Genomic DNA, 10,536 nt, shown 5'->3' on the forward strand with positions numbered 1-10,536 from the left:
AGAGAGAGAGAGAGAGAGAGAGAGTGAAATAAAAAAAGAAGTGCCGGTGAGACCTGTTTGTTATGGTTCAAGAGAATTGAGTGACGTTTTTTAAATTTTAGGTTTCTATTCACATTCTTCCATAGCCCGGCATACAACTTGCCATGCACGTCAGAGCCACTGTGGTGACCAATTGGTTAAAGCTTCTTTTCCAAAATCAGACAAAAACCATAAAGAGGCAAGAGGTTACCAATGGAATAAGGCTTTATTGGGGGCTTATGGTGGAGTGCAGGGGAGACAGCACACAAGTGATGGTTCTGGGTTGGCTCCTCAGATTTGATTCCTTGGGGTCTCTGCCATGTCCTGTCTACCTTCGGGTCTGTTGTAACCCTTGCATGTGCATGGTGGTCTGTCCTTTACATTTGGTCCAAACGTACTTAGCTCGCCACCCCAGGAAAGACATAAAGTTTTTATTAGTCATTGTGCACATGTGGTCACTGCAGAGAAGTTGCTCAGAAGCTTAGAAGCAAGTCAGTGGTTAGAACATGGTTGTAGAACACAACCTATTAAGATACCTTACTTTGGGGAAGAAAACTCTAACTGGAGATCTGGGCCTCTCTCTTCAGTCTCATTGTCGTTTTCTACGCACTGCACAGGGCAGCCATTTTAATGACACAGTGCCTGTTCCTCTTCATGGGTAAGGAAGGTACAACCTTCTGGTTTATGGCAACCCCTGGGCTGCATTAACTCTGACTACCTGACTACCTTGGCTATGCAGCTGTGCAGTTTACACAAAAGACAGAACCAGTCCTGTTGTCAAGAAGCTCTGGTTGTAGCAGAGAATAGACACAGAGCATAAAAATATGTCGGTGGGACAAAGGTCCCATATGATTGTCCTCTGTTGTTGGCTCAGGTGAAGGGCCTCTGTAGGCACAATGTTATTGTGCATTGGATAAAAATTCAAACGCTGATTTCTGTGTCCCCATATCTTGCTCAATCCCCTACTTTCCCTCCTCCTCCTCCCCTGGCTGACAGGAAGTCCAACCCTATTTTCTCAGCTGCTAGGTCACTGGCTGTCAAGCCTCTTTACTGACATAGCAGAGGACAATTGGGGAGTAGTGTTAACACCATTGAGACAGGAGATTCTCAGAACAAGGATTGTAACTATATAAGGGGGGAGCACAAAGAAGCTATGTAGCTGGACACAGAATGTAGCTGCCCCCCTTAACTGAGGTCTCACCCCATTGCCACACCCAACACTCTGACCTAGGGGCCAGCAAGCTCTCTGCGAAGACAGAGGGAGCAGGCAGCAGAGGCTGGATACAGGGCACAGCTGCTGATAGAGGCTCCTTGTGTTGGTTTGATTGAGAATGGCCCTCACAGGCTCATAGATTTGAATGTTTGTTCACCAGGAAGAAGCATTATTTGAAAGGATTAGGAGGTGTGGCCTTGTTGGAGGAAGTGTGTCGCTTGGTGGTGGGGAGCTCAGCATTGAGCTTTTCAAACAGCCCTTTCGAAGCCCTGAGTCTCTCTTCCTGCTGCCTGGTGGATCTGGAGGCAGAACTCTCAGCTGGCTCTCCAGCACCATATCTGCCTGCATGCTACCATGCTCCCTGCCATGATTATAATAGACAAAACCTCTGAAACTGTAAGACAGCCCCAATTAAATGCTTGCTTTTGTAAGGGTTGCCATGGTCATAGTGTGTTTTCACAGCAGTAGAACCCTGACTAAAGATACCATGCTTATGGCCAAGCTGGGCTCAGATATATGCCTTCGCCATCACGTAGCTACAGGCATTCTCAGAGACCATCTGAATCTAGGACAGCCTTTCCAGCCAGGACTCCTGAAGGGCTGCCTCCTCCAAACCTTGCTATTTGGTTAAACTGATTTGCTGGGAATATTTGGAAGTTCTGTGGTGTGGCAATAGCCTTCATTTTCCCACAAGATCAATTCAATTTTCTTCATAAGGTCCTGCAGCTGGGCCTCCTGCTCATGCCCTTGTGCCCTGTTGTTGAAGCCACAATGACGCCTCTCGCAGGCAACATCCAGATCGTCAAGGCTCTTATTGTTGTTCTCTTGAATATATTCTTCCAAAGAGCCCCCAGCCAAGTCTTCCTTCCGGGTGAACACCAGAATGGTATAAGCCAGGATCCCTTTGCCAAAGATCTCCTGAAGGTGCCTGGCGGCTTGCTGGTCTTCGGTGGTGTACCGGCCCACCTGTATCACCAGGAGCACTGCATGGGGCCCTGGGGAGGCCAAGACTTCACGGATCTTCTTAGCTGTTACCTCAGGCTGGTCCTGAGGTGACAAAATGTCTGGGGTGTCGATCACCTCAAGCTCCTTCCCTGCCCACTCTCTGCTCCCTTTCTGAAATGTCATGGTCACTGATCTAGCACTGATTTTGGACTCAAATACTTGCCTTCCCAGGATGCTATTTCCTGTTGCACTTTTCCCACTTCCTGTTTTGCCCACCAGAAGGAGCTGCAGTCTCTTTGGGGCGAGCTCTTTCTCCTTCAGACCTGGAGGAGTTTTAGAAAAGGGAAATGGGGTTAGAACCTGTCCTCTCTGTTTACCAGAGGCATCTGAGTATCTGAGAAACAGTGTCCCAAGATGAGCAGGGCAGCAGAGACAAAGGCCAGCACCTGTCGCTGAAGTCTGCCCTGGGCTCACATTCTCAGCCTGTGTCCTGATAGGTGGAGGTGAACATTCCTACCAAGAGGGACATCAACGCCATCACCTGAGAAGGAAGACTCAGATGTCAACCAAACAGCAGTTAATCAAATGCCAAGATTTTTAAATACAACTGGGAGCTGGAGGCTGGGAAGGAAATGCCCTTCTCCCGGACCTGCAGGTGCCAAGACCCAAACCATATAAAGTGGCAAATGACAATTTCCAAGTGTGGGCCCCATGGGAGACACTGACGGATATTAGATTACAGAGCGCTAACCTTCCCAAAGGCAACTAAACTCTGTATTCTCAGCCTTCTCAGCACCCAAGGGCTTTGGTTATGCATACCTGCACTCTAGGATGACCTGCACCTACCTTGGCTCTCTTGAGCTTTTCCAAAGGGGCTAGAAATGAACTTTAGTGGGTTCATGGAAGTTTCAACTAAGTGTGGACAGTCGGATGTCCATTCCTGCCTGCTTAGCCAAGGCACAGTTAGGGCCAAAGAGTGTTTCCTGTTTGAGTCGCTGGACCTCATACTTAGAAGCTAAATGCATCATGAGATGCAGAGAGGAGATTTTTCAAGTTATGACTAACTTTGTTTTCCATGAGAAGTGAAAAAAGGCTTAGCCTATGTCAGTGACTGTAATGGAAGTTTTGGTTTCTTTGTAAGTTGTAAATATGCTTTCGTATTTATCCCAAGTGTAGGATTTTATCTGTGTTATTGTTTGTCCACAACTGTTACGTGTCTCCTGCAGAGCATGGCTTTTGCCAGCTGGTGATGTCTTCCATGTTCGGCATGAAGAGGGGTGTGGTCTAGGACTCTTCATGTATAAATATGAGTCTGATAAAGAGACTGGGTGGTGTTCAGTGTGTTGTTCCATGTTGGCATGTGGCGTGTGGCATGTAGCAGTTTGGAAAGACAAGAGACTAGAGACAGTGTGGTGGTTTAGAGCAGACAAACAGAGAGAAAGTTTCTGGGGTGCAGCAGTGTGGAGGAGACTGTTAGCTGTGTCTCTGGTTGACAGAGATTGGTATAGAGCCCTAAAAGAACCTCTTGACCCTAAATAGCTGGGAGAAGTAAAGGGGTCTGGACCCCTTCTCCCCACTAACCTTTTCTCTCTCCTACTTAAGGTTGTGCAGTTGGTGGAAGGGAGGTAGAGGCCTAAACACCCCAAATAAAGGAGATTTTTTTAAAAAGAAAGCTACAGGTGACTGCTCTGTGTGGCAGAATAACTGGACTTTTTGTTCTAATGGCCCAAGCCCTTCAAATTCATAAAGAAAAAAAATCATGTTGAAAAGATCATGTTAAAATATAATGAATCACACACATAAAAAAATGTCTTCTGGAAAGAAAATAGGGGTAGGTTTCTAGCATCCCTGCATTCCATCGCCCTAGGTTAGGTGGCAATGGTGACTGTCTGACAAGGCTGAGCCCAGTCCCTTCCAGTGGCCACTGATGACTTCCTGCTTGTTTGCATGGTTCTGTCAACCAGTGTGAGATGTCAGATCCTGCGAGTCACCCACACAAGGACTACTGACTTCCTGAGCCTGGGGAAAGGTTAATATCATCTTGTCCATGACCAGCCTGTCGTCAGGGAGGACTTAGAGGTGAAGACTCTTCCTGGGGGCTGGCATTTCTTACTTCCTATGTCTGTCACACTTGTCAGCACCTTAGTTTTTCCAGGTGTAAAAAAGAGCCTTTTTGCTTTATTTTGACTGCAGTCGTTAAATCTCTGTGACGAGGGCCTTCATCTCCCCCTCCCAACACTCAATGTGTGGTCTCAAGTTCATTTGCACACCACTGTTCACATCTGCACTTCTCTGATTCACCTCTTCTAGGGAGGTAGCATACCTTTTGTCAGTCCTTCTACAGAGCCCAGGGGAAGCTGCCATATGGGCTTCTTCTGGGGACTGTGTTCACCTTCTTCTTTTTCTTCTTCTTTTTCTGTCTACAGAAAACAATAATGCATTTTTAAAACATGTAAATAACTTTGTGTATGTGTGTGTATGCATGCCCGTGTGACGTGGTTTGCATGTGCCATAGTGCACATGTAAAGTTAGAGGACTTTTAGGAGTATCTTTTCTCCTTCCCCAGTGGGTTCCAGCAGTCAAACCCAAGTGGTTAAGGTCTCGCGGCAAACACTTTAATCCATTAACTCATCTCTCTGGCCCATACAATTTTATGGATTGTGCTTTAAGGGGCACTTGCCTGCCTCTTGCCAGGGTAAAGCTATTCCATATGTTTGGGGGGGGTGCTTGATGAGAAGTCAAGAAGAAGAATAGGATACACTCTCAGGAGGCTTTAGGGACCCTACCCAGCCTCCAACTGTGGTCTCCTTCACGAGTTTAAGATATTATTTGTCTTAGAGAAAGGAGGTACTGAATTTGTTTGGGTAGACAATGTCCAGAGCGGTTCATCGAGGGACCCAGGCTGGGGAGTTTGGTCACTAGAAGAAGAGTGAGGAAGAGTTAAAAGAGAAGGAGGCATTGTGGTCTTGATTTTGTGTCTCAGATCATGTAAGATTTATGTGGGCAGCATCAGGAAGTTCTGGGGGAGGAGATGGCTTAGGGTCTTCAGCTTAGAAAAAAACATCTAGGATTTAGCACTGAGAATTGGCATGGCTGAAAAAGAGTAGTTGTATTCAGCAGTTGCGTGGAAGGTGGCAGCTATGGTGACCTTCATAGTGTAAGACAGTGCTCTTGCTGAGAACTGGGCCCTCAGGGTGCAATGGAGACATGGTCATTGGCTAGGATGCTCACACTGCCTGGGCCTAAGTGTCCTTTCTGGTGAATTTTAGGCCTAAATCTGAAGAAACTTGCTCCTCCAATGTCACAACAGATTCACTGTTACAGATTAACTTTTAGTTCTCTTTGCAAATTGGAGCCATAGCATCCCAGCCAGGAACTCTCAATACCACTCTGATGAGAGAGCAATGCTTGCTTGCTTCCTGAGCGAACACTGTCCTCTCTTTCAAGAACTTACAATGATGTTATCAGAGTGATGTCCCCTACAGGCCTGGGAAGAAAACTGTGTGGTCCACGGTTTTCCCGGGATGGTCAGACCCCTCACAGCCAGATTAAACTATCCACCCCTTCATCCCACGTGCAGGAGATCTGGACTCATTATCAGATCCCTGGTGGGTGTTCTGCTCCGCTCAACTAGCAGATTTCTCTATCATCTCTGAATCTCAGGAAACAGCCAGTGGGAGCCCCTGAAGAGATGACGTTGTGATATGCTTATACAATGTTCAGCAAATGTCTGGCTTGACATGTAAATGCAGGTAGCTGAAGAAAGTCTGATGGTTTCCAAGGAAGAGTGAGGAACAGGTGAGGCCAATAGCCTCACTCAGATCTGGTCAGTTGCTTCTTGGCATGAGAGGTGTTCCAACTGCATTGGCTACCTTTGTGCCTCCTGTCTCTATGACTGCAGGCCTACAAACTACAGATCCTTCAGTCCCTGCTCCTGCCTTCCTTTCATCATTGGTGGAAACTGAGGCAGTACTTCTTCACTGACCTCTCTTTTTTGGAGAACAGGTTGCTGAACAGGAAACAGTTCCCAGCAGATGAAGCTGAAGAGAGTGCAGGAATCACCCAAGGGCAATAGTTATAGACCCAGCACTGTGCCCACAGCACTGTCAAAGGAAAGAGGCTCACCCTCAGACCCTCGCTGTCCCTCCTCTGAACACTGCCACACATGCAGGTTACGCTCTGAATCTTTATCTCCAGCCAAGATGAGAGACATTATCAACCTGTTATATTGCTCAGAAAGAAGGTGAAATTCACAAAAGTGCCCTACCTCTCCTTTCACCAGAATACACACCCTTTCTGCCTCTCCTTAGGGTGGAAAAGGTATATAAAGAATAATAATAAAATAAGATAACACAAAAACAAACAAAGCAGAATCATACAAAACAAGCAAGCAAACAAGAAATGGAGCCAAAGAAGAAGTACAAAGAACACATATAGGTGCAGAGACACACATGTTCACACACACACACACACACACACACACACAAGAGTCCTATAACAACTCAAAACTGGAAGCCATAAAAACATCATGAGATGAAGAACCTCCAAACAAAAATGCCATTGAGTTTATTTTGTGTGTGGCTGGGCAAGGACTCAAAATTGAAAAATTAGTTTTGTGGGCTTTTTTTTTTCTTTTTTTTTATTCTTTTTTGTTTGTTTTGATTTTCAGGTTTATTAAATTTCTATTTTATTTTTTTAAGTGAGAGGGAACATGAAGTTTGTTCCTTAAGGTGGGAAGAAGAAAAACACGATCAAAATAAATTCTATGAAATAAATTTAAATAAAAAATATAAACATGATACCCACCATACACTCACTATGTATACATTTAAACAATACACAGAAACACAAATGTATACCTGCAGCACATGTGTCATTTATACAGCTGAAAACGCATATACTTATACAACACATACATATACATAAACAATACATACATGTAAAGATGTGCATACATCCAAATATGACACATACATAAAAATACATTGTATCCCATCCATAAACATGCATGTAAACATGCATACAAATAAACAGAAATGTACGTATGAAGTCACTACAACATGCCTGTAAGTACACAAACATACATCCAACATGTACAGATACACAAGCTGTATACATACAAACACAATGCACAAAATACATACACAAGGACTGTGAACACATATATACACCAAAGCAAGTATTTATAAACAGCAAATATCCTCAAACATACACAAATATAAGACACAAAAAGCATATACACACACTTAAACACACAAATCCAAACAAGACACACACCACACACACATACATGTAAACATACACATGTTGGGACTTACCACTGAGCAGGCTGACGGGCAAGAATGGATTCGTTTCCTGTCTGTCATAGCACTGCACTCTGGTGCGTTTTCTGGCTTTCCTGATAGTGCCAAAATGCCAACTCTTTGGGAGAGCCAGTAAAAAGTCTCCACAGCATACGAGCCAATGGGCCTGAGTGTTCGCTTGTAAAGCCAATCCATCTTTCAATCCATATTTTATTAGCAAAATATGATCTGAGCTCAAGAATAGTCCTTTAAAAGAGCAGCTCACTGTGAGATGAAAAACAGGAAATGAGCAGAAACACAAGCCAGTCACTTCCGCTTACAGCCTAGAAGAAGAATTTTAAAAAGAATATAGTGCCGTGGTCATTTTTACCCTGATCAGAGATAACAAGGCTCAGAGGCTTAGGAAGCTGTAGGTCTCTGGAAAGCTGTCTCAGGGACACAAAGCCTTGGTCCCACCCTTTGGGGCTAAGCTCACTTCCTCTGGGGATCTTCTCCCAATCTGTCTTGTAAATATCTTTTCTTGGTACAAGGTCTAAAAATTCATTCTGTCTAAGACTTTCCATGTGTGGAGATTCTTTTAAAATTGTCAGGCAGGTCCCAAGTTTTTGATATCTAAAGAATGTGACTTTTGCTCGTTTGTTTATTGAGACAGGTCACTATGTAAAGCATGCCAGCATAGAGCTCACAGAGAGGGAGGCCTGCCAGGTGCTGGGATTCACTGATTAAAGGAAAAGATTTATTTTTATTTTTACCTTTTTCATATTTATTGGTGTATGATTATGTGTACGTGTCTGTGGTGTGTGTGTTTCTCTCTCTGTGTGTGTGTGTGTGTGTGTGTCTGTATCTGTGTGTGTGTCTGTGTCTGTGTCTCTGTGTGTGTGTGTCTTATTCTGGGAACAGAATTCAGGTACTCTGAAGTAGTATACACTCTTTTCTTTTTTTCTTTTGGATTTCCTAGACAGGATTTCTCTGTGTAGCCCTGGCTGTCACAGCCCTGGCTGTGGAATCCTCTCTGTAGACATGGGACCTCAAACTCAGAGACCCACCTGCCTCTACCTCCTGAGTGCTGGGATTATAAGTGTATGCCACCACTGCCCAACACAATATACACTCTTAACAGCCAAGGCATCTCTCCAGTCCTTACTGAGGCTTTGGACATATTCTTGTTATAAAAGTAAAAGAAAAGAGAGCAATATAAAACAAATGGGCTACTTGATGTTGTGTTTGAGAAACTGTGGCATCAATACCTGGTTCAGAGGAAGTAGCTGTGGTGCTCTCAAGATGCTCATAGGATATTCTGGTTCTAACAGTACTAGAGCACTTCATTTTTGAAGACAGTTGCTCACAAATGTAGGTGTTGCCTGAAAAAGAAGGATGTGAGTGAGGCATGATGGTGAACTAGGAAAAGAGGTAAAGAGGATGTCCTTCCAATAGGACACTTGTTCCTGAGCTTCTGAGTTCCAAGATACCCTTTCTTCTGAGCAGGAAGGCCAACCCAGCTCCCACTAAGCAGCAGAACTCGGCAACTTCAGCCACGAGGTTCTGGCTTTAGAATTAAGGACAGAAGAGAGGGGTTATAGCATCTAAGGACAGCTGCTGAGGATAGGCATATGGCAGGGCTGTCCCTCCATTGAGGCCCGGAGAGGCTGCTGTGGAAGCTGTGAAGGTGAAGCCTGGAAGCCAAGAGGTTGGAGATGCCAGAGCTGTGGGCTACCTCCTTAGGATTGTTGCTAACAGAGAGTGTAATCAGCCCAAGAGAGAGAGAGGTATGTTGCAGTCAACAAAGAGGAAAAGGGTTGGTGATCCAAAGAGCACTTTGACATCAGACATGGAGATGCAGACTTTGGAGTTTCTCCAGCTGGTTCTCGGTCTTGCTTTGGTCCATTGTTTCCTCACTATGCTCCCTTCCCCACATTTTGAAATGATAATGCATATTCTGTGCCATTATATGTTAGAAATACATGATGTTTTTTATTTTAATTTTATAGGGGATTATAGTTAAGAAATTGCATTGATCTCAGAAAAGACTTTGAACTTTGTTTTGTTTTGTTTTTGTTTTTCTTTTGAGACAGGTTTTCTCTGAGTAACCTTGGCTGTCCTCTACTTGATTTGTAGACCGGCTGGCCTTGAACTCACAAACATCTGCCTGCCTCTGCCTCTCTGAGTGTTGGGATTACAGGTGTATGCCATAATGCCCAATTAAGCCTTTGAACTTTTAAACATAGTTTTATCTTTTAGGGCTTTTAAACATTGGTGAGACTATGGGGACTTTTGAAGTTAGACTAAATAACTTTTGTATTATGTTATGCTTGGTTGACTGCTTGGCCCATAGGGAGTGGCACTATTTAGGAAGTGTGGTCTTGGAGTAGGTATGGCCTTGTTGGAGTAGGTATGGTTGTATGGGAGAAAGTGTGTCTCTGTGGGGTGGCCATTGTCTCCAATGCTCAAGCTACACCTAGTGTCACACACAATCTCCTTTTGCTGCCTGCAGATCAAGATGTAAAACTCTTGGCTCCTTCCTTCCCCAGCACCGTGCCTGCCTATATGCCGCCATGTTTCCCACCATGATGATAATGGACTAAACTTCTTGAAACTGTTAGCCAGCCCCAATTAAATGCTTTTCTTTGTAAGAGCTGCCTTGGTATGGTGTTTCTTGACAGCAACAAAACCCAAATGAAGATATGTTCCTTTCTGCTGTTCCCAGGAGCATGTAAGCAAACGTGCGTAAGCAAGTGTGTCATTGCGTAAGACAGTTTCCTCAGCCTGAACTTTGCACAATTGTTAACCATCATAATGCTTTTATGCACAAAGTTTCTTGATGTGCTGTTCAACAATACTTTATAAACATGAGTTTTTGGTGGATCTTCTATTAATTTGATAGGTCTCTTTTTATTATTTGACACTGCTAGGGTATAAACAGCTACTGTGCCAGAAAGATTAGTGATGAATAAAGAAAATCAGTAGAATGTTTGTTTTAAAACTTCATATAAATATCTTGGGTGTGTCCGTCTATATATATACATGTACGCATGCATGTGCCACAGCATGTGTGTGGAG

The 10,536-nt window shown here is 44.2% G+C and overlaps 1 protein-coding gene across 1 annotated transcript; it reads right to left on the bottom strand.

The window, feature by feature from the left end:
- Window positions 1-225: 225 nt before the first annotated feature.
- Window positions 226-7,887, bottom strand: Gimap6 (GTPase, IMAP family member 6). The gene is made up of 3 exons (XM_021661893.2): window positions 7,495-7,887; window positions 4,500-4,596; window positions 226-2,499 (listed from the first exon to the last, which is right to left on the bottom strand). Exons 1-3 carry the CDS (start codon window positions 7,672-7,674, stop codon window positions 1,859-1,861), a joined length of 918 nt encoding a protein of 305 aa, XP_021517568.1. The 5' UTR covers window positions 7,675-7,887; the 3' UTR covers window positions 226-1,858.
- Window positions 7,888-10,536: the final 2,649 nt, after the last annotated feature.

The sequence above is a fragment of the Meriones unguiculatus genome, chromosome 3 (assembly GCF_030254825.1).
Source record: "Meriones unguiculatus strain TT.TT164.6M chromosome 3, Bangor_MerUng_6.1, whole genome shotgun sequence".
Classification (NCBI taxonomy): Eukaryota; Metazoa; Chordata; class Mammalia; order Rodentia; family Muridae; genus Meriones; species Meriones unguiculatus.